General features: G+C 35.2%; 1 protein-coding gene across 9 annotated transcripts in view; it reads right to left on the reverse strand.

Moving 5' to 3' along the window:
* Positions 1 to 25,728, reverse strand: part of LOC127867827 (pleckstrin homology-like domain family B member 2) — a 125,514-nt gene extending 99,786 nt beyond the window's left edge. Inside the window, exon 1 of one of the 9 annotated variants that reach the window (XM_052409313.1) lies at positions 25,525 to 25,720. In XM_052409313.1, coding sequence (XP_052265273.1) covers positions 25,525 to 25,549 — 25 coding nt within the window. In that variant the 5' untranslated portion in view covers positions 25,550 to 25,720. Of the gene's footprint in view, positions 1 to 15,089; positions 15,291 to 22,410; positions 22,533 to 25,524 lie in introns of those variants that run through there. The other 8 variants (XM_052409314.1, XM_052409304.1, XM_052409305.1 and 5 more) reach the window with 8 other exon arrangements.
* Between the last annotated feature and the right edge of the window lie 203 nt (positions 25,729 to 25,931).

Here is a 25,931-nt window from a genome sequence, read left to right on the forward strand (position 1 = left end):
AACAGGCCTTATATAAGCAAATTTTCATTTTTGTGACCCCCTGGGCAGGGTCAAATTTGACCCCAGGGACATAATTTGAACAAATTTGAAAGAGGTTCACCTAAGTAACATTCCTGAGAAATTTTATCAGAATTGGACCAGTAGTTTAGGAGAAGAAGATGTTTTAAGGAAAAGTTAACGCACGCACGGACGCACGACAGACACAGGACCATGACATAAGCCCCGTTGGCCTCTGGCCAGTGGAGCTAATAATATAATAACAACAGCAATTAAGATACAAGTACCAATAATTTCATCAATAATGATGATGAGGCTGTTAACAGTGATGAAAACAAGAGCTATCAGAGGACAGCTCGCTCGACTATTCGAGTGCTTGACAGTATAACGTAAGCCATCATGGTGAAATTGTTCATATTCAATAATTTATATATAATTAGACGATCTTTCAAAAATAAAAAATGGAAAAAAAAAAAAAAATTGGGGGGGGGGGAAGGGAGGGGGGAGGGGGAAGAGGGGGGAATAATGTGGGGTGGGGTAATTTATTAGATGATGTTTAAAAAAAAAATTGGGGGGGAGGGTGGGGGGGGGGGTAGGGGGGTATAATGCGGGGTGTGGTAATTTATTATGTTGAGTAATACAGTGGTTACTGCGTAACACAGACGTCATCAGGCGAGTTCCCATCAGTCATCAGGTGTTTCGCCCCTTATCTCGGAACACCCTCTTGATGGCGGGGCAGCAGTGGTGATCAAGCACTGCTCGTCTGTGATGGCTTCCATGTCGTTTCATTGCGTCCTAGCCACAGCCAACTGGACGCCCTCTTTGCCGCCTTGCCAAGGGCCCGTACAGAGCTTTTCCTAGTGCTGCCTTTGATGCCCAAAGCTCCTAGCGCTTTCCACACAGATTTTGCAGGGAAGCCCCTACATCCTACTTCTACAGGGAAGATCCAGGTGGTGTACCCTCTCTCCCTGCACATGTCTGCCAGTTCTTGGTACTTTGACATTAGATGATGTTTAAAAAAAAAAAAAATGGGGGGGGGGGGGGGGGGGAAGGCCGGGTTGGGGGGAGGGATTCTGGGTAGGGGCGTGGGGTATTGTTTGGTTGGAATCCATTGTGGTATTCAGGTAAGTGTTGTTTTGTTAAAGTAATAATAAAATGTGATCACAAATAAAGAATTTATGGCAATTTAAGCAAAATGTTCAATTATATAAGTGTAAAAGGGGCCATAAGTATGTCAAAATGCTTGATACAGTGGTCTGCTCTTGTTTATAAGTTGGGGTCATGATGGTTAACAAGCATGCGAAATATGAAAGCAATATGTCAAGGGACATTGAAAATACATGTAGTTGGCGTAGTACGCAAACTTTAACATTTGCTGCATATAATTATTCTAAGTGGAAAAGGGGCCATAATTATGACAAAATGCTTGATAGAGTTGTTTATAGGTTGGGGTCATGTTGGTAAATGAGTATGCAAAATATGAAAGCAAAACGTCAAGGGACAAAGAAAATATTTGGGGTAGTACGAAAACTTTAATATTGGCACGCTAACGCTAACGCAGACGCTAACGCCGACGCCGGGTTGAGACTAGGATAGCTCCACTATATATATTTTATATATATTTATATATTTTATATATAATAGTCGAGCTAAAAATGAAGATTACAGAGTGTATAATTACATTTACCACAGACAAAGTTGAATTAAACTGCCAAAAAGTTTATGACCACAAATAAACAATAAGGTAACCTAAAGCTATTGATGAATTGTTAAAAAAGAAGGAGAATCTAAGTTTGAATCATGTTAAAACACTTCATAGAATTAGGAAGGGTACACTTTATTAATTGAAAAGATAACATAGTCAACATCTTTCTGTACTAGCAGGCTTAAATATGGCATCTCAAATGTGCTATTCAGGGAGTAAAGATTGGTAACACAGTAACTTATTCAGTTTATCTTGTCAAAACCACATACCATGTCACAAGGAAATCGTAAATTATCATTTTTGTACACTGTTAATACAGGCAAATTATTATGCATAAAGGTTGAACATATAAAGATTGATATGAATCTCTTTTTTATTCTATATCATGATGATAAGTTAATAAAAACTGAATGTTCCTTTCAATGTCCTATTGCTGAAAAGGAAGAAAAACTTTGTAATATTCATTTTTCAAATGATTTGTTCAACACTTTATAACACAACATTAATAAAATACATAGAATGATAATTTACTAACTGTAAATACATTACAAAAGTTTAAAATGAAAAGAACAGCCAACACAATTTAGATACTGGACAATTCTGATAATTTCAGACTCAAGATTGTTTTGACTTTGAAGCCAGAATGATTGACACCTGACTTATGAACATCCTCTCAATGACAATTTATATGAAAATCCTTTACTAGGACAGGTATAGGGGATATGAAACAGACACGAAAAACAATTACACACAGACTTACAGACTTTGGGCATTCCTTAATTACCTCCCTTGCTTTAAGGCTGCAAGAGGGGAGATTAAACAAGAGCACCGCCTTGTGGGTGCAGACCGCTCATCTATTTTTCTTTTTAAAGGTGAAGGGACCTATCTCAATTTCAATCACAAAGGAAGGAGGGGTGGAGTGGAGGGGGGGGGGGGTGTATAGTGTGGGGGTGTGGTCATTCATTACATTTTCTTCCAAAAAAGCCAAAAAAAATGCAATTTTTTTAGGGGGTGGGGAGGATTCTTGGGTGGAATGGTTGGACAGTATTTCAAAAATAAAATAATACAAAACATATTTGTGTTTTTTTAACAGGTTTAAAAAAAATTGGGGAGGGGGTTGGGTTGGGAGGGGGGGGGGGGTATAGTGTTAGGGTGTGGTGGTCATTTATTAGATGATCTTTAAGAAAAAAATAATATTTGGGGGGAGGGGATTCGGGTGGGGGGGGGGCTTGGACCATGGTTTGGGTGGAGTCTATTGTGGTATGTTAGTTAAGAGTTGTTTTGTCAAAGTATCAATCAAATCTAATCATAAATAAAGAAGTTATGGCAATTTTAGCAAAATTTAATAATTTGACCTTGAGAGTCAAGGTCATTCAAAGGTCAATGTAAAATTCAACTTGCCAGGTACAGTACCCTCATGATAGAATGAAAGTATTTGAAGTTTGAAAGCAATAGCCTTGATACTTTAGAAGTAAAGTGGATCTAAACACAAAATTTTACCATATATTCAAAGTTACTAAGTCAAAAAAGGGCCATAATTCTGTAAAAATGACCACCAGAGTTATGCAACTTGTCCTTTACTGTCCCCTTATGATAGTTTGTGAGTGTTTTAAGTATGAAAGCAATATCTATGATACTTTAGGGGTAAAGTGGACACAAAACTTAACCAAATTTTCAATTTTCTAAGTATAAAGGGCCCATAATACCGTCAAATGCCGGTCAGAGTTACATAACTTTGCCTGCACAGTCCCCTTATCATAGTTAGTAAGTGTTGCAAGTATGAAAGCAAAAGCTTTGATACTTTAATAAGGAATAAAGTGGACCTAAACACAAAACTTAACCAAATTTTCAATTTCCTAAGTATAAAAAGGGCACATAATTCTGTCAAAATGCCAGTCAGAGTTACATAACTTTGCCTGCACAGTCCCCATATGATAGTTAGTAAGTGTTGCAAGTATGAAAGCAGTAGCTTTGATACTTAAGTAATAAAATGGACCTAAACACAAAACTTAACCAAAATTTTCAATTTTCTAAGTATAAAAAGGGCACATAATTCTGTCAAAATGCTAGTCAGAGTTACATAACTTTGCCTGCACAGTCCCCTTATGATAGTAAGTGTTGCAAGTATGAAAGCAATAGCTTTGTTACTTAAGTAATAAAATGGACCTAAACACAAAACTTAACCAAATTTTTCAATTTTCTAAGTATAACAAGATGTGTTTGTGAAACACAATGTCCCCCTATATATGACCTTGACCTTGTGAAGGATGACCTTGACCTTGTGAAGGATGACCTTGACCTTGACCTTTCACCACTCAAAATGTGCAGCTCCATGAGATACACATGCATGCCAAATATCAAGTTGCTATCTTCAATATTGCAAAAGTATTCATAAAATAAGCGATTTGGGCCACATATATGTGACCTCTGACCTTGAAGGATGACCTTGACCTTGACCATTCACCACTCAAAATGTGCAGCTCCATGAGATACACATGCATGCCAAATATCAAGTTGCTATCTTCAATATTGCAAAAGTATTTATAAAATTAGCGATTTGGGCCACATATATTTGACCTCTGACCTTGAAGAATGACCTTGACCTTGACCTTTCACCACTCAAAATGTGCAGCTCCATAAGATACACATGCATGCCAAATATCAAGTTGCTATCTTCAATATTGCAAAAGTATTCATAAAATGAGCGATTTATGCCACATATATTTGACCTCTGACCTTGAAGGATGACCTTGACCTTGACCTTTCACCACTCAAAATGTGCAGCTTCATGAGATACACCTGCATGCCAAATATGAAGTTGCTATCTTCAATATAGCAAAAGTTATTGCAAAATGTTAAAGTTGGCGCAAACAGACCAACAGACAGACAGGGCAAAAACAATATGTCTCCCACTACTATAGTGGGGGACATAAAAAGGGTACATAATTCTGTCAAAAAGCACGCCAGAGTTATCTTACTTTGCCTGACCAGTCCCCTCATGATAGTAAGTAGTGTACCAAGTTTAAATGCAATAGCATTGATACTTTATGAGAAAAGTGGACCTAAACGCAAAACTTCACCGGACGCCGACGCCAACACCAAGGTGATGACAATAGGTCACAATTTTTTTTCAAAAAATAGAAGAGCTAAAAACCAGCCCCTTATTAATATTTCACCGTGACCTTTTTGCCTGCATGTATTTTTTTATTCAAATTCAAAGTCTTGATTAGAACCCCATTTTTAAAAGATGTTTTTCCACCTTCCCTGAAATGGCACACTTGATCATTAATAGTCGGCATAATTGACTAACATGCACAATTATTGCTTTGTATAAAACTTGCAAATAATAATTCCAGTTCCAAACAATAGACACTTCATACAAAACTGCCATGGTTTATTTTTATTTTTTCATTTACTCATAATAAGCATTACAAATTAACAGTTGTGTGTAATCTCACATCTTGTGACTTTTACACAAACAATATTTAAAGTAACCTCAGGAAACTGTTTTATCAGAAAATTATATATTTTGCAGTTTAAGGAACAGTTAGAGATGACTTCAAAATAATATGGTCCCATCTGATAAATATTTGAAAAGTAAAATGTCACAAATGTTCTTGTCTACTGGAGTGAAATACAACCCCTTATAGCAGACATTATGAATACAGCAAGTTAATTAAATTGCAGTAAACCAATAGCACATCATTTAGGTTTGATGGCTAGTACAACAGGGAGGGGCAAATAAATCCCTTAGCTTCATTACTGCCAAGCCCTGCTCATGCACTGCTCTTAGCAGTACACAAAAGTATGATGATGTACCCACAAAACATGTTTGGACACAAACAAATCTACAACATATTATATCCAGTGCTCCAGCTAGGATTTGAAAAGGGCAGGGGGGGGCTCTTTTGTCAAAAGGGCACTTTGGACGCGCAGTATTTTGTCATAAGGGCACTTTCGAGCGCAATAGACAAAACAACTAAAGGCCAGAATTTAGCAATATCCATTATCAGCCCAAACTCCTTGCTTACAATTGTGTACACATTAAGGTCATTTAAATGTGACTATTTGAACAAGATCCACCTAGTATTTAAAGTGGCGCTGAAAACACTAAATGTGTGAACTGTATGTTATAAAGTGGAAAAAAACAGCCAAAGAGCAATCATTCTAGCAAAAATTGTCCATGCCCAAATTTTTTCTTTCCAAATATCTACACATTAGGTTCATTCAACTGTGAACATTTGATTGACTTCCACCCAGTTGTTAAAAAGGAGCTGAAAACACTATTTTTTGGACTAGAAATTCAATATTGCATAAGCAAACAAAGGGCCATAATTCTGCCAAAATTTTCAGCAGCCAAAAATGTGTTTCTTTTTTGATCAGCACCACATTAAAGTCATTAAAGTGCATAAGTTTCAACAAGATCTACCCCTAACTTGAAGAGGAGATGAAATCACAATTTGTGGGACTTCTTAAATGCATTGTACCAAGATTAAATCATTTTATTATAATCCTACTGCATGTTATTTTGACTCCCGATAAACGGTAAATAATTATATATGATGATTACAGATCAAAGACAAATCACTGGAACCTCTAGATCATGTTTAACATGAAATATTTATGTTTCAGTTGTTACATAACCAGAGCTATTATAAATGTTTCACCATTCGGAAAACATCTAGATTGTGCTAAACATGAAGTTTTTATGTTTTAATTATATAATTACAAGAGCTTTTATAAATGTTTAATCATTCAGAAAACATCAGTTCTATCTGTCATCACATATTTTCTACAATAATTTATACCAATTAAGTAACAATAATTGTGAAAGTGTGCCATTGAATTTAAACAAAAAGTAAGTTATCAAAACAAACTGAGAAATCCTAAAAATATGTACTTGCAATTTTAATTAGTTGTTCATAGATAAGATCCTTGCATTTAAGTTGTAACAGCAAACAAGAGAAGCTTTGGTTATCTTTTTGATGGCTGATATTGCACCTTTATCTCATGATGCATCTTTCAATTTGTCTATCAATATGCTGCAGGAACAGAGTGTGTTATCAATTCATCAATGTGCACAGAAGATAGCAATGGTTACTTAGGATTTTTTTAGTGAAATACTTTTCATTCAATCAAAGATCAAAGCCTTACAACAGAAACATTTATACAAACAATACAACAAAAACATTAGCTTTCCTGTTGTATTAATAAAGGAGGCAGTCCACACAGGCTAATCAGGGACAACACTTTCGACTTTTATGATATTTTTCTTTTCAAGAAAGTCTCTTCTTAGAAAATCTAGTTAAGGCGGAAAGTGGCGTCCCTGATTAGCATGTGCAGACTTCACAGGCTAATCTGGGACGACACTTTACGCACATGCATTATACCCCTTTTTCACAGAGCACGGCCCATTCACCATGAACATCTGCAGCTTGATGAACCCCTATGGGCTTTCACTTGCATTTTGTCAGCTTTTAATTGGCAATAATGGCAGACAGGGGAAACACTCAGGGAAGGCTTTTATCATTTAACTGTTCATACAACAGATAAACAGGCCCACCATGGGAGTCTTAAAAAAAATTTGAGAAGACACAAACTTGAACAACACACAACAAAACGAATCATTCTTAAGGTAACATGATATTTCTTGCATTTTTTATATCTCCTCTATCTTCAACACAACAGGGCCCTAACTGATAGCTTCAACATTTTTTGTGGGGAGAAAACAAAGCATGCCATCACTTCTACTCATTCTCCATAACAGACATATTACAGCACTCGCTGCCTGGGCAATCTGGCAACAGCCATGAGCAATTATGTTCAGTTAATATAACAACATTACAAACAGTTGTACATCAAAACCAGAGAGTTTATGACCTTTACAATGGCAAGAGCTTTGTGCAAGGAAAGTTGACTCCAATCACATGCGGTCCTCATTGCTGGTACTTTAGCACAAATCCATAACAACCCAAGCTTTAAATAAAAGATGATGCAGGCTAATTTGTTTCATAACAAACTAGAGCTTTGTCACACACGTGATGTATACCCCCCCCACATGCTGCATTGACACAGAATATTTTGCATGCTGTCTTCCCAAAACAAGAGAAGCTAATTTATGGCGATTTTTAAGAATTATTATGCCATTATCATTTATGGCCATTTTGACCTTTGACCTCTTGAATTCTTTAGCATGACACGCCGTCCAATGACGGTAAACAAAATTAATGTACAGAGTCATTTTAAAATCTCACAATGAATGACATAGTTATGGCCCGGACAAGCTCATTTATGGCCATTTTTGACATTTGAACTCTAAGTGTGACCTTGACCTTGGAGATATCGAAGTAATTCTTTCGCATGAGACACTGTTGAACGATTGTAAACAAATGAACCGAGTAATTGAAAAATCTCACAATGAATGACATACATGTAGTTATGGCCAGGACAAGATCATTTATGGCCATTTTTACCTTTGAACTAAAAGTGTGACCTTGACCTTGGTGAAATCGACGTAATTCTTTCGCATGACACACCCTCCAATGATTGTGAACAAATGCACCGAGTAATTTTAAATTCTCACAATGAATGACATAGTTATGGCCTGGACAAGATCATTTATGGCCATTTTTAACCTTTGAACTCAAAGTGTGAACTTGACCTTGCAGATATCGACATAATTCTTTTGCATGACACAACCTCCAATGATGGTAAACAAATGTGCCCAATGATTTTAAAATCTCACAATGAACGACATAGTTATGGCCTGGACAAGATCATTTATGGCCATTTTTGACCTTTGAACTCAAAGTGTGACATTGACCTTGCAGATATCGACGTAATTCTTTCGCACGACACACTGTCCAATGATGGTGAACAAATGTGCCAAATGATTTTAAAATCTCACAATGAACGACATAGTTATGGCCCAGACAAGCTCATTTATGGCCATTTTTTACCTTTGAACTCAAAGTGTGACCTTGACCTCAGAGATATCGATGTAATTCTTTTGCATGACACACCGTCCAATGATGGTGAACAAACGTGCAAAATGATTTTAAAATCTCACAGTGAACGACACAGTTATAGCCTGGACAAGCTCATTTGTGGCTATTTTTGACCTTTGAAATTAAAGTGTGACCTTGACCTAAGAGATATCGATGTAATTCTTTCACATGACACATCGTCCAATGATGGTGAACAAATATGCCAAAAGATTTTAAAGTCTCACAATAAATGACAAAATTATGGCCCGGAAAAGCTCATATATGGGCAACTCCAAGTGCGACCTTGACCTTGGAGATATCGACGTACTAATTTCGCATGACACACCGTCCCATGATGGTGAACAAATTTACCAGGTCATTTTAAAATCTAACGATAAATGACATAGTCATGGTCCGGACAAACTTTCGGTTTAATACGCACTAAGTGACCCCATGACCTTATTTTTGACCCGGCATGACCCATATTCAAACTTGACCTAAACATCATCTAGATACAACTTCTGACCACATTAGGTGAAGATCAGGTGAAATTTTCCGAACATACAGATTGACCAACTGACAAAGTGACTCCTATATAGCCTCCATTACCCATTGTAATGGGGGTATAAAAATAGTTAATGTGGTCAATTAAACAGAAAGAGTCTTTGTGTACCAGAATTTATCTTACTCTTTCAGAAAGGCTAACATGACTCGGGCAGGGGATAAATTAAAAGGTAAACATAGACATTAACCAAATATTCTCTATATCTTAATTAAGATGACTAAGATTATAGCAGATGATCTTGAAATAGCTCTGGCTTGATTAAATGCCTCTTTTATAAATGTACATTTTTTAGTAATATCAAGATCCTGGCCATTCTCTACAATTCTACAATACTAAGTAAGAGGTTATCAAGAAGAAAGGTCAATACAAGAAGTCTTGCATATGCACGTTAAGTACATATGGGCCTTAATGCAGGAAAACCCCGGGGCTTAATGCAAAGCGTTAGGTGTCATACCAGATTACTTGTGCAGTCTGCACAGGCTAATAATGGACAACCTTTCCACTTATATAATATAACTTTGCATTTAATGACAGTGTCTCTTCTTAACAAAAATCCAGTTTAGGCTGAAAGTGTCATCCCTGAATACTGGTAGCCTGTACAGACTGCACAGGCTAATCTGGGACCACACTTTACACCCATGCCATTTTTCCCGGAACAAGGCTAAATTGTGTTCTGTTGATACTCATGTCCAGTCCTTAGGTTGCATACCAGTCACCAGTCCAAAGGCCTATTAGTAAGCTTGTTCATGTGTGGCAATATGTTTAAATCCACTTACCCAAAGCAGTTTAAATCTTGTGTCTAAGCCACCCACATAACATTAGCCAATCTGAATTCTGTCCTAGGTGTGAAATGCCAGTTAAATACTAATTTAAACACTTAAGCACAGGTTTGTTTGTCAAAATGAAAAAGGAGGGCTCTTAAATGAAAGTAGGACTATTAGCTTGCCCTCAGAAAACTGTGTGGGAAAGAATAGTGAGAAAATAAATGCATCAGTTATTAGTTTCAAGTCTGTTTTCATTAACACAAACATTTTAGTACTTTTACCTTTCGGTATAATATTCCCTTTATTTTTCACAATAACTTTCATTTACCACTGCCAATGAATGTACATTAAGCTCCCTTTACAAACAAAACCTTATTCATAATTATATGGTATGTACAGACCTTGAGTCCAATTTAGTCCTACCCACCGCCCCCTCTGATAATAACCTACATTTAATCCATCATCCCATTAACTCTGCAAGCAGCAGCACAAAAAAGCACTACGGGAGGTGTCTACTAAACAAGATGGCCAGTAGGTCATGACAAGTTCATCCCTCCATGACATCTATCCACATCCACATAAGGTGGATATCAAGATAATGACATCTACATTTTGGATATCTGGATAATCTATGAATGGTCAGCATGAATAAGCAATTTTATATTATGTATTTTTCACTGAGAACAATTATTATACCAATTTAATAAAATTCAAGCAGTGAAATGCAACTCAAAGTATTTATTAATGGTCTTATTAAAGTACAAAATAAAAAAACAATTTAGAATGAGATTTGACCAAAGATCCAAGTGCAGCTGATATTTGCCAGTGTGTCTACACAGCAAATGTCAACCCTAAAATTTACAAACAGTTTACAAAAAGATGAAATACCATACCTAAACCAATGTCTGAACTATAAACCCTACCCACACCAAAGGAAACAGACATTATGACTCAAACCTAATCTTAATGTACATTTTATCTGTCCCCCTGTTTGATGTCTGCCAGGTATATATGGGATGTGGCTGCTAAGCCTGTGATCACACAGTGTCACCAACACAGGTCATCACCAGCAGCTGTCACAGGGCACCGACCTGTCCATTTGTTATACTAATAAGGCCAAACCTGTACTCTACCTGGCATGTACAATATTGAAAACCATCAGCATTTAGACAATATTTGGTGTCTTGCAATACTGTAGAAACTTCAAACAGTTTACTTTAAGACTTTTTGAAAATTTCCATCAGATTTTTGATGACACAAAGAATGTAAATATACTCCACACACAATTTATATGACTGAGCCAGGAATGGAACCCAGGACCCTGGGCTTTGTTGTCTAGCCCTCTACCCACTGAGATAGCTGTTATCAATAAGACCAAAAACAAGTTGTTTGCTTCCACTAAAATTGTAAACAAATGTGAGGTATGTAATTGGCTACACTTTTTCTTGTTAACATTTTAATCTATTCCCAGTTTAACCCTTTCACACTTAGAAGCAAAGTGAAAGTGGTTATGTGCAAACAGCATAAAACCAGAACAGCCTGCCAGTAACTCGCAGTCTGTTCAGGTTTTATGCTGTTTGCTGCTCATCAGTATCTAAGCGTTGGAAATGTAGCCTTTAAAACTTGAATCTAGTAAGAAAGGTCTTTAATAAAATTTAACTTTCTAAGGGACTACAAACCTGTCAAAACACGTATTTTAATGGGAAAGGGTTATGCAATGACATGCAAAATCTTCCAAATATCTTTGTACAGCTCACAGCATGCATATGGGTTGTGCTCTGTGCAAAGGGGGTTTAATGCCTGTGCCTAAAATGGCGTCTAAGATTAGCCTGTGCAGTCCGCACAGGCTAATCAGGGACAACACTTTCCGCCTAAACTAGGTTTTTGCTAAGAAGAGATTTTCTTTAAACAAAAAATAACATACAAGCGGAACATGCATTAAACCCCCTTTTCACAGAGCACAGCCCATATCAGCAGCATGCTGTGACTAACAACACATTTATGTTATATGATAAAAGGGAAAAAAAGGCACATTGACTCTTCAACATGGCATGAATATTTCATTATTATGCACAGAAATAGGTTACGCAAACATAAATACCTTTTGATATCCATTTATTAACACCAGCGCACACGCGTGTGGTATATAAAGTGAAATCATTAATTTTGTAACTTGCTTATGTTGCTGATGAAAGTATTAATCATTATAAATCAACAAAATGTCAGCAATTGACGTTCACACTATAACACAATTACTATCATGTAACCAGGTAAATGACAATGGTTTAGTTTGTTGAACTTAGGTTTGAATGCAGTTATAGAAAAATTGTAATTAGTCTCAAAGCATATATAACTAGTAACAAGAAACCGTCGAAGACAGGTGATGCTCCACAAAGGTTTTTTTGTCACAATATTGCACTATATATTCAGATAAAAGGAAACGTCTTGAGGGCACAGTAGTTGGGGGACAATAATTGCACTATATGTACAGTTTATAGAAAATTTCAAAGGGCCATAACTCTGTGAAAAATCATCCAACCAGAACCCGCTGATAATATGCACATCTTCTCTTGGTAGTGAAGCTTCCCATAAAGTTTAATTGAATTCCGGTTATTAATTGCTGAGAAATAGCCCAGACAAAAATTGTGCACGGACGGACGGACACACACACACGGACAGACGAAGCGGCAACTATATGCTCCCCCAAAATTTTTGGGAAGCATAAAAAGTAGTAGTAGTGAAATTACAAAGAATATTAGAATACATTATTGTGTCAAAAATAAAATATAAAATTGATGCAAATCTGTTGCAAACTTTGAAAAACGGAATACCAAAGCCCTTAAATGATGACACTTGGCTTATGAACCAAACAAATTGCAGGATATTAGCATTTAATGAAATTTCACAATGTAATTTTATGCTTATTAGCACTCATTTGCCAGGAAGACCATAAGACATGTTTGTGTGATTTATTGCTTAATTTGCTTACAGAATGTAAAATATTTTTGTGATTAATATAAAGTTTGCAGACGACATACACTTAAGGAAAAGCTAATTCAATACAACCTTAAAACAAAGGAGCCATAATTACCCTGAGGTGCTCATATGTTAAAGGTACACCAATTGTCAAAATGTGCCATGGTGACAGGGTGTTTGACTCCACTTGACCTAGATTCAAACATGGCCTTGATGTAGTCAAGATAAGCATTCGGACCAAGTTTCATCAAGATTGAGTCATAAATGTGGCCTCAAGAGTGGAATAGAGAGGTAACAGTATTTTTTAAAGATTTGACTTAGCGACCAGGTGACCTAGTTTTGGACGCATATGACCCAGATTCAAATGGACAAGATGACTATTCAAATCAAGTTTCATCAAGATTGAGTTACAAATGTGGCCTTTAAAGTGGTTACACATCCCTCTAAGATTTGACCTGGTGACCTGGCTTTATGACATACATGACCTACATTCATATATTGCTAAGGTCAAGATTGAGTCATCAATATGTTCTCTTTTCTGGTAATAAGGTTGTTCTAGGATCTGACCTGGTGACTTAATTTTTGGATGCATGTGCCAGATTTTAACTTAACCAAGATATTGTCAATATAAACATTCAAACCAAGCTTCATCAAGATTGAACCAAACAAATTGCCTCTGGAGTGGTAACTTTTTTAAAATTAAGTTTTAACACAAAAAGACGATGTCAGAAAAGCATGGCAAAAGACTGAAAGAGATCCTATGTTAACATTGAAACTTACAAGAACTCTACTAGTTGTTAATTTCATAAACATGGATTTAATGTAAACAAGGGCTGTTTGTAAAACATGCATGCCCCCCATATGGGCTCTCCGTTGTAGTGAGAGCCATTGTGTGAATATTGTGTGAATATGTTTTTTGTCACTGTGACCTTGACCTTTGACCTGGTGACCTGAAATTCAATAGGGGTCATCTGCCAGTCATGATCAATGTACCTATGAAGTTTCATGCTCCTAGCCATAAGCATTCTTGAGTTATCATCCGGACACCATTTTACTATTTTGGGTCACCGTGACCTTGTGACCTCAAAATCAATAGGGGTCATCTGCGAGTCATGATCAATCTACCTATCAAGTTTCATAATCTTTGGCATATGTGTTCTTGAGTTATCATCCGAAAACCATTTTACTATTTCGGGTAACTGTGACCTTGACCTTTGACCTAGTGACCTCAAAATCAATAGGGGTCATCTGCGAGTCATGATCAATCTACCAATGAAGTTTCATGATCCTAGGCGTATGCATTCTTGGGTTATCATCCGGAAACCATTTTACTATTTCGGGTCACCGTGACCTTGACCTTTGACCTAGTGACCTCAAAATCGATAGGGGTCATCTTCGAGTCATGATCAATCTACCCATGAAGTTTCATGATCCTAGGCGTATGTGTTCTTGAGTTATCATTCAAAAACCATTTTACTATTTCGGGTCACCGTGACCTTGACCTTTGACCTAGTGACCTCAAAATCAATAGGGGTCATCTGCGAGTCATGATCAATGTACCTATGAAGTTTCATGATCCTAGGCCCAAGCGTTCTTGAGTTATCGTCTGACAACCACCTGGTGGACGGACAGACCGACCGACAGACCGACATGAGCAAAGCAATATACCCCCTCTTCTTCGAAGGGGGGCATAAAAATAAGTATTTAAATCATCAATGAAAAAACGAAGGTTATCATTAAAACATTAGCAATCCACTCATTTTTAATTTCCTAAAGGTGTAATTAAACATTAACAATAATTATTAAATCACCAATACCAATTAAGTTATTATTCATGGCTCACTGGATCTAATGGATAAACAACCTAAATTTATCACAATTACTTTAGGCTTCAGTGCCCAAAGTTAATCTGAAGTTGAATATCTGATAAAAGAATACTGTCAGGAAAGATTGAATATTAAAGCCATATACCATAACATACTAAGTACACTAAAGTTTGATTTTCTGATTATGTTGAAAAAGAGCCATACAGTTCTTTGTATATAACATGTTTAACCACAAAGCAAAATCACATCTGATAAGAAGTCAATACTTACAAGTACATAGACCACACACAATATTGTAGCAATTTTTTAAAACGAAATTCCAGTACTGTTGGACAAAAGTTTATTACATTTGTTCTGACACTTTGTGCACTTTAAATCCAAATTTCAATAACAGAGGGATAAGACACTTGACAACTTAAGTGTCTTACCTGAGTAATTAGGAAAAGCTCCCTAAACTGCTGAAAGTAGCTGTTACAGCATTTCTTTCAATTACTTTTCATTTGGACTCTTATAATATTACCCATACATTAGGCTACACACCACCATCTGACCAAAAATCAGACCAAAATAGACAAACAAGTGTAGCTTAAACTGTTTACGTATCGATCAAATAATATTGATTCTGTGCAGGACAGAACGTCTATAAAGCATCATAGTGAATGAATGAAGTTCTCATAACTTCTTACAACTGCAGGTTATACAACTGCTCATCTGCTATTTGCATTTCTGCTTTTTTGAATTTATGTTGTGATGATGTTTGTAATTGAATTTTCACCTGCTGACTGCATATTTTCAAACATTAATGCTTTTGATAATGCATGATGTAAAGGTTTCACACCTCAGTAATATCCAGAATCTGAATTGAAATAATCATACAGATACATGATGATTTACAAAAATTTATATTGCGCTTTTGCAAGCGTTTAATATTCACCACTATATTGTAATAATTTTCCGTCAATGAGTTTGTGTTCAAACCAAAGGATATTTTGATGTAACACAAAACAACTCTAACATAATACTGGTAAAATTGTATTGTTCCACTTACCTAATACATTGTAATATCGTCCCAAACAAATCATGATAACAACTTATTATTCTGTCCCTGGTCCTTTCTAGAAATTTGCTATAAACAAAAATTTCCTCACCAAATGTTTAATAGAAAACACTTTTCTTAATGTTCTTCTTATCAAGATATTTAATTTGTTCAATAAGTTGTCACCACTTGTTACACTGTTCACTCAAAATTAGCAATTTTGAAAGATTATAAAGAATATTTCATTCAGCTTTTCCAAAAGTATTCCAAATTACCGTTTCAAATCTAAATTATATAGTGAACCTAAAACTTAATACAACAACTAATATTATCCCAAAACTGAAAAGTCCTTTCAGAAAAGAGGCTGAAATAAATTACACAAATTCTAACAGACAAGTGAGCTCAGCAGTTTTAAATTATTCAGAAGTGAATGGACAATTTACAGACCTTATATAAACCTTGTTACATTTGTACTGTTTTCATTTGCCCAGACAATATGAAATCAAATATGGAATCTTATTAAAATCCTCTCTTATGAGGCTATCATATTCCTTTTGTTTTCAATTTAAGCCAGACATTTGTTTTGAATTAATTTCAAATCATGTGTAAACTGATGCAAAGCAAATCAGGGTTTGTTTACATAGAACATCGGTGGTACTGCCAAGGAAAGTATTTATAGAGTAATCAATGATCATATCTTAGATTTCATATAATTGTAAAAGCTTTCGAGTCACGCTGAAATATGTCTGTATCTAACAGTTCTTTTATCAATTTTAGGCTGGGTGGATAAACTAAATCAACATACATACACTCTCTCATGCCCCATATTAACATTATTGTAACATGAGCTACACATTTTTCAGATGCATATCCACTAGATTATGAAATTGCATACTGGGGAAGATAACACTAATTGCCTTTGGGTGGGGCAAAAGTATGCCTAGATGAAATTTAACACTTTATTTCAAGAAGTATCTTATTTTTGGCATTATTAAACAGAAATAATAAAGTTATGTAATGTCCTCTCCTGCTGTGTTCATCACTGAAATATAACAAAATAAACCATTTGCAAGATTTCCCAGCCCATAGGTTTTCCGTGTTGATTTTCCTGTACGAGGCCATTGCTAAAAGAGCGCAATACTGGGTAATTTTGCTCTGGCTACAATGTTAAAAGGTTTTGGTGCTCTTTTATCAAAAGGGCTTTTGATGGTGCTCTGTCACATTATTCCTGTCACATATTTTCAATTTACCATGTGTTAAATATATTCACATAATTAGTAAAACCAGTTTCACTGTAAAAATTTAATTTATGTATTATTTGTTCAAATAAAGTTTATTGTATAATAAGAATTTGCTCAACATCATTTATTTTGCAGAATTACCCACTATTGCCTAGTATATCTGGACTTTTCCAATATTACCTGCCCGGCCGGACAATACTATAAAACCTTGGTTTATGCCCACTAAGCCATAATATATAGTTAATGCAGGACAATCACATTATGTTCTTCAATAAAAAAATTATAACTTATGATTTGCTTAAAAATAAATATATAGTATAAGCCTTATTGATTTGATATAACAAGAGCACCGCATAACGGGTGCCAGGCTCCGCTGTGGGTGCAGTTGTGAATAAATGAAAGCTTGTCAGAAATTTTTTTTTAGAGGTCACAGTGACCTTTGACCTAGTGACCCAAAAATGAGTGTGGCATGTAGAACTAATCAAGGTGCAGCTACATAACAAGTTTCAAAGTTGTAGGTTGCAGCACTTTGAGTTTATAGCCAATGTTCAAAACCTTGACAAAATGAAAAGGTTTTAGCACGACACGGACGACACGACGACGGACACGACGAGCTGGCTATGACAATACCTCGGGTTTTCTCCACAAACAGACGAGCTAAAAATATGTATTGTGTTGTTTGAACCAAAAGTAAAGACATTGACAATTTTAGTACTTCATCATATCGTAGATACATTAAACCCCCCTCCCCCCCCCCCCCCCCCCCCCCCCCCCCCCCCCCCCCCCCCGCTTTCATGTGTTTTTTAACTTAGCACAAATAAAACATAATTCAAGATTTCACATGAAAAAACATTTATCACAAGGATTGATAACAATCGATGTCATACTTCTGACTGCACTTTTAAGTCTGTCAATTCACCAATCCTTCAAAGTAGGTTCCCACTCAATTGACTTCACACACAAAATTGTCATCTGCATAAACATGGGTAAATAATGCAACACTACAAGTTTAATTTGCATTTTCAATAACTTGTTTGTACAAGAAAAAAGCTAAGCATGGATACACCGTATTTCTTGGAGGGTATTGTTTATTTTTCAATAATGACATGGCTGCAAAATAATGATTTAACAAAACAGAAAATGCACTACAAAAGCATGAAAAATAACAGCCAAGGAATAAATGGAAAATAGAATATATAAAAATGCAAATTGGTATCTTTATACAAAAGGGACAATAAAAATGATGACATCTGAGCTGGAGGATATGTAAATAGCAGCAAGGTGGGATATTCAATTTTAACAAATTACGTGACAGTGAAATTTAAGTACTTTATAAATCTTTAAAACTGGTAGCATAGATGTACTTTGTTGCATAAAATAATTATCCATGTTTTTAACTCTTGATTCTTCCTTAACAGTATTCGCCCAAGTAACTAACTAACTGACAAAAGCACTCATTGCGAAATAAATAAGTTAGTATTTTGATTGCATAAGGCGAAACAATTGTACGTACTGAATGTTTCTATATGAAACACACTAGTTTTGCATTCAACACTCAGTTAAGTTTTAAGAATGTTTGAAGCAGTTCCCTATAATCACTTGCCTATGGTCATAAAATAACTAACAAAATCTAATGAAAACAGTCCCATCATGAATTATATAAAGGACAACTTACTTCATAAAATAATTTGTGAACAGGAACATTTTCAAGGCTTCCACATATTCCAAGAATTAAGTTACCAATGAATACAAATTCTTACAAAGTTATTTATTGTGCTTAGGTGATTCAAGGACTTGAATGAATTTTGTAGAAATTGTAATTATTATTGAATAAATCTTTAGTATCAAAATTTTTATTGAAAAGGCTAACACCTGTTGTAAGGTTGTTATTAATTGTGACAGGTGTCAATGTCTACTGATATAGACATACAAAGTTCAAAACTGATCTCAATCCAATCCAGTATTGTTATTTGAATGGAATATATCTCTTATTTAAATAAATGAAAAAAATCAATAAAGTTTCCTTTTATCCCAGTGTAAATTTGATCAAAAGGTAAGGTATTTGAGCCTTGCTTTGTGAAAAAGGGGTTTAATGCATTTGCATTCAGTGTCGTTCAAGATTAGCCTGTGCAGTCCACACAGGCTAATCAGGAACGAAACTTTCCGCATAAACTTAATTTTTGCTAAGACGAGACTTTCTTGAAACGAAAAATATCATAAAAGCGGAAAGTGTCGTCCCTGATTATAGCCTGTGAGGACTGCACAGGATAATCTGGTATGACACTTTACGAACATGTATTAAACCCACAGAGCATGGCTCATTTGTTTTATATTTGTTGCTATTTGCAGAGCATTTTTTCAACACTCAGAAAGAAGACTTCTTTTCTGGCACTTATTTAAAGATGGTTTCATACAACTAGTAATTGCACATGGTCACTACATATATGCTAGTAAGGAACCAATTTTGTTCTAAGCAGACATTTCTCATATTTTTGTATAAAACTTGGCTATCCAAAAATTCAGTTTTAACTACAACAGATAAACAGAATGAACAATATTTTATTATGATTTCTATTGGCATATTAAACTCAGACTGACTTTTCACAGTTTGCAGAGTTTTTGCACAATTAAAAACTAAACACAGGTTTGGATCATTTAATTTAAACAAAACACATATCATAAGTGATGATATTACAGTATAAAATATTACATGAATGAAAAAAATAAAATTTTCACTTTATTGTCGATAACACGCATTGATGTACCTATGGGTTGGTTAACCATTACATCATACAAAGGCAGAAATATACTTCATTGGCTTTTATGATTTTAACAAGGAGGTAAATAAGTTAGCAGTGATAAAATAATTACATGCTCATGGCAGTTCTACACTCTGATTGTGGTGTGGGAATAACAATTGTGAGAATTTTTGCACAATCACACTATCTTTCACAATGTCTTTAAAATTCAAAAATCCATAACAGGACATGAGGATTGGTAATTTTCATTAGCACTTGCCAAATTCGATTTTAGTGTCCAAAGGAAGGCAACAAACCTTAACTTAAATAAAATTTCTTCCAAACGAACGCAACAAATCTTAACTTACATAAAATCACAAATTATGGCCAGTTACAGAAAGATCTTGAATTGAATAGCAGAATGCTGCACCCTGCTCCTTTTTGGGTTGGCCATGCAAGTTTCTTCAATTCAATTTCACTTCTATCAATAATAAAGACACATAATTATGTAAGACTAAGTTATATTATTTGAAAAGATGGGTCCTGAGACTGAGTAGGAATGCAAGAGTTTAACCAGTTAATTTAATGAAATGACCAGTTAACTGGCTTTTTTCATGAAATACTTCGTAAGATTTTACATTTTGCATGCGACATACTGCCAACTTGCGATTGCGACTAGTAAGAACAACATGCCACACCATTGACGGTAATAAATAATGTGTCAACAAACAAAGAAATAAAGCAATGAATCAGCACCTTAGTGGTTACAAACAGGGGGTACAGTTTGATAATTTGCGCTGTTTTTGTTTCCACCAAAAAATTTAACTAGGGAACTGCCGGGAGAGGGGGCTATTAGCGAAAACATAATTGACACATTTATCTAATTCGCTATAAAAATCAGTTGAGACATTGGAAGGCTTATTTTGATGTTGTGTTAACCACTATCCAACACAGATTGCTTGCAAAAATAAAGTTTTCGTATTTATTTTTTTTATAAAGAATTGCGTTTGTAGTTAAAAACTTGTTGAGTTGCCATCTTATTTGTTTTATCAAGAATTAATCAATATAATAAATATATCCCTAATAAGCAAATTAGGACAACTAATATGTGATATTATCATGTTTAATTGTTTAAATTTGCTCATTTAGGACATAATCATTATCAGTTTGTGTTTATTTATGCCAGAAAATAGTTTATGTGGATGATATTATTGATTAAAGTGCGAATTTACATGAAAAAGCCTTTATCAATTGCATACATGCCATAATTTTTCACACCAATTCCGGGACATCGAGTTAAATAATCCGGGACTTTTGCCGATTTTCCGAGACATGTATAAAATGTAGCGATATTCATGGACATATGCATTTTTGGTACATTTTTGTTTTGTTTCGCATCGTTAATTGCAAGAGTTCGAAAGCCTATCCGAAATACACTTGATCTACTAACGTCAAATTAAACATTACTTCTTCCGTTACTAGATACAAGCCACGTGTTTTCAGTGTAAGCGTTCTAAACATAGATGGTGACGTCACTGCACTATTGTTATTAAGACCGGTGTGTAACGCGTAGTTGTTGATACGCCTTTATTCATTTATAACATTTATATAATAAAAAATACAACAATACAGTACCGTTAGATCGTCAACTCAAATAAATTCACAAAACATACAACCAATCGCAATAAAACAAATACAACAAAACAGGTTGACATAGCGAACACAATTCAAATTCACTTATTATTTTTAACGTTATGTTTACTGGGGGTTTAGAACAAGACAATAATAAGCCTAATGAGGATGACGTTTTTATATGCTTACTTTTTTACTTAACTTCTTTGTCGGTTAAACGTGCGAACATAAACTGCTTTTAATTTTTTACTCAGCGATGTTGGACTTTAGATGTGTGAACAACTATCCTTTGCCCTTACGCAGAGGGAAATAATGACGTAGTAGATTAAAGTCAATTAACAACCACATTAAACAATGCCGGCTTTTTGGTTTGACCGCGAATGTGAGACAATCGATATGATAACAGGACCCCTGTTAATTGATAGATTTTGACACATAGCGTAGTCTGCTTTTCGGGTAGGCATTGTCATGGAGACGCTGCAGATAAACACAGATTCGAGGTGCAGTTAAGCCTAAGATAATGTACATGTATATATGGATTTTGTAAATTACGGGACATTTGACAGATTTCCGGGACAGTGGGACAAGGTCTTCATTTCCGGGACGTATGGCATGTATGTCAATTGCAACTCCTCGCGAAGGGTCAATACTTGGAAATTAAATTAGTGCAACTATTCACAGAAATTGAACAATCTTTTCTGGTTTCTTTCTTCAAATCAATAACTTTCATTTTTAAGATACAGTCATTTCGGTATTTTCTGAAAGAACCATCTTTCAAATGATATATATTTTAATTGGGTAAACAAATACTCTGTTATCGCGAAGTCGAGTTCTTGTTACTGACTTTGAAATGCCAACCATCTGTGTACAGAACTTTGCTACGTTGCAAGTAAAGTTTACCGACTATTATATGATTTTTATTTATAATAAATGAAAAGATGTACCTGCCTTCTCACCTTTTAAAGAAGTGGAAATACTGTCAAATGAAAGGAAAACCCGAATATATTTTATCCGAAAATCACATTCGTGATCGTCCAGGTGTAAGAGTTACCTGACTTTAATGAGCGGTTAACATGCATTAAATCTGTAAGGGGCTATTGTCGACTACATTCACCCGAGCACAGACCAGACCCATATATGTTCACTGCATCAGAAATATGCAACTAAAACTGAAATGCATTTCTGGTAATATTTAACTAAACTGGGCGCCTTTCTATAATTATACTTAACTATATTTGGCTTTACAAACATATAAAGATACAAACTTGAATAGCGAACTATTGATCACATCTACATACTAATTTACTTAAAGCACGAGTATGCACGTGCACGAATATCAACGATGTATGTCAATATGAGAGCACATTCTTTTATGGAAATATTACTAATAGATTGATTGCGTATCGAATACACTTCTTACTTCACGTATAAGTATTAATACATAGCTTCGTTTAAGATGTATTTGAAATTAACATGAGTCGTGTTCTGAGAAAACTTGGCTTAATGTATGTGCGTAAAGTTTCGTCCCAGATTAGCCTGTGCAGTCCACACAGGCAAATGAGGGACGACGCTTTCCGCCTAAACAAGATTTTCGGTAAGAACGGACTTATTTTAAACGAAAAATACGATACAAGCGTAAAGTGTCGTCCCTGATTAGCCTGTGCGGACTGCACAGGCTAATCTGTGGCGACACTTTACGCACATGCATTAAGCCCAATTTTCTCAGAACGCGACTCATATAAACCCCGTGCTCTGAGTGACAACATCCTGTAATGATTACGCGTTCTTAAATCGTTAATGTTGTACTGACTAATCCGGACTTCCATCAATAAGCTCATTATGTGTTAATCAATGCTGTATAAAGCAGCAATCAAGAACTGATCTTATTAACACACTAGTTGTATGACTTACTTGTTGGAAGACTGTATCTGGTCTTCAGAAGATTCCGTCTGGTTGTATAACTTTCCATTTTTTTCTTGTTTAAAATATCATCTTAGAAAGTAAAACATTTCGATTTTCGTTTGCAAAAAACAAGACATTAGCCAAGCAAAGTTCCAGAGAAATGCCAAGGTATGTTGATTGTAAACTCTATTGCAACGCGTGTTATCTAAAAAGCTAAAAATGATAAAGGCAGACAGTAATGTATACATCTTTTTACTCCATTGTACTTACGCATCCCAGGTAGTGAGAGAGGTAACAAAACGAGTTATAATCTAAATTGTTTAAGCATGTCGTTGATATTGGTCGAAGGGTTCACGGTGTAAACATACATCGTGCGAAATGTGCTTAATTAACTTTGTATTATAGTTAAAGTTAGACTGACTTTCTCCTCTCTGATAATCCAAATGCAGGTAATAAATTAGCATTATTTGATGAATTTTATTCAGCTGCGCAACTGTTTTGCTGCTGCAAGGGGATGCGTGGCTGGCACTGCATGGTAGTAGTGCAACAGTTATGGTGGTGACTGTCAGGTCAGCAGCGTTGGTGGCACAAGTGAGACCGGTAAAAGCAGTATAGGCAATGTAAGAATTTCTAGTGGAAGTATTTGTAGAAGGGATGATAAATGGTTTTACTAAGTTGAATACATGAACCTCAAACTTCTTTTTTTCAAGTGCAATGGTCGACAAATTCTGTTTTCGTTCCATCTAATGAAGTTTTAGTGTTACTGCTCGAGGAAGCTCAGAATGGCAAATACATCAAGGGGTAAAAATATTGGGAACAAATAAAGAAAGGCATGCGCATGATTCGAAAGTTGAAAGAAACGACTGCAACAGGCTATAGAAGCAGGGTTTGTTGCGGCACTTGTGGTATCAGGTGCAACAGTAATATTTTAAGTATACACATATAGCAGAATAAGTAAAAGTGATGATTGCAAAGGAGTTAAAGCAGTGATCGATGCGGTAAATTGAAGTTTTAAATAGTTTCTTACTGTTTCGAATTTGCACATTATCTATATCGTCAGTTGAACACTATGTGAATATACAAGTTTTTCACTAGTGTAGTCGACCTTCGTCAAGAACGCATTTAAAATTTGTTCAAGAATCAAAGCCATAAAACACACACGAGGAAAACGTTCTGCATTGTATACATTCCCATTTGTGCTTCAAGTCTGTCATTTTCTGAAAGCTGAATTGAAATGTGTTCAATAATAACGTACCATGTTAACTATAGTTTAAGAACTTGTAAGTGTCATTTATAATAATCTGTACACTATTGGCCGATCGTATTCAAAGTGTTGTGTTTGATTTTTTTCTTTGTGCACACTCCTGAAAGCGATATAATGCATACTGATTTTTGCAGTAGGTACCTCACTTTCGATGTAAATCACGATATATATTTATATAAAACAAATAAATCTGCATTAACTTCACAGTAACGAATATTCAGGACACGTTCAAATGCTTTCGCGATATTTGAAAACCAAGTAAAATTCAAAGCCGAATACATAAAAAAGCCACATCATGGCTGCTAACAGAGATATCTGTAGAATTGTTTTATAAGAACGCGCGTGTATCAACAATATGTATGCATCTTATACTTCCAATATTATTTTGAGATTTCAACATTTAAATGACTGTGAATGTATGAATTTAGTATGCTTGAGAGGTATTCCAAACAAATACACTCAAACGGATCTTTTTCAATTTCTGTTATTGCGTTCCTTTCGTATCCCGTTTTTATTACGGCCTCCAAAATAATTTCATTGTTCAGAAGCGAAAATGTGAAAAAGTTTACCAAATGTATGCATTTCAATTTTACTCATAATTGACACAATTCAACGCAATTATTTTCAATTATTGTTTCCAAAGAAAGCCTTTAATTATTTTTATAAAATGATGATACACTTGTATTCTAATGCTTTATATTAAATCGAATCGTACATTATTTTGACACGACATCTAACATAGCACATTACAATTTTAATTATATTAATGCAAATGTATGATGTTCCATAGACATGTTTGCATTTGCTAATGCACATTTATTACAAATGATTGAATATGTTTAAATAATAACTTTCAAAATATTTATTCATAAAATATATTAACACATCATACCTGCCACAAGTTTCCAGTAATCCATTATTACGGTAGACCCCCATTGTACAGATAATATCAATATATCTTTCTTTGTTGCAAGAAATTCACATATATGAGATCTTCACCTATTTTACTATTTTAGTCACCCGTTGCCAATAACGCAAACATATTAAAGAAGAAAAAACAACAACACACGTCTGCGAATAAGAGTGTTCAAAAATCAAACCGACGAAACAAACTAGAGGAAAGCGTTTTGCAATATGTGCATCCCCATTTTTTGTTCCAAGCCTTTCATTTTCTTTCGATGAATTTACCTGTGTGTAATTACAATTGCGCGCGCGTGTTTCTTTGAGGGGTATGTTAACGAAGGCTGTTATGATTTTAAGATGCGAGGGCTCAAAACTAAAGAGGCTCCGCCGTAAGGA

This window comes from Dreissena polymorpha, chromosome 2 (genome assembly GCF_020536995.1).
Source record: "Dreissena polymorpha isolate Duluth1 chromosome 2, UMN_Dpol_1.0, whole genome shotgun sequence".
NCBI classification, from domain to species: Eukaryota; Metazoa; Mollusca; class Bivalvia; order Myida; family Dreissenidae; genus Dreissena; species Dreissena polymorpha.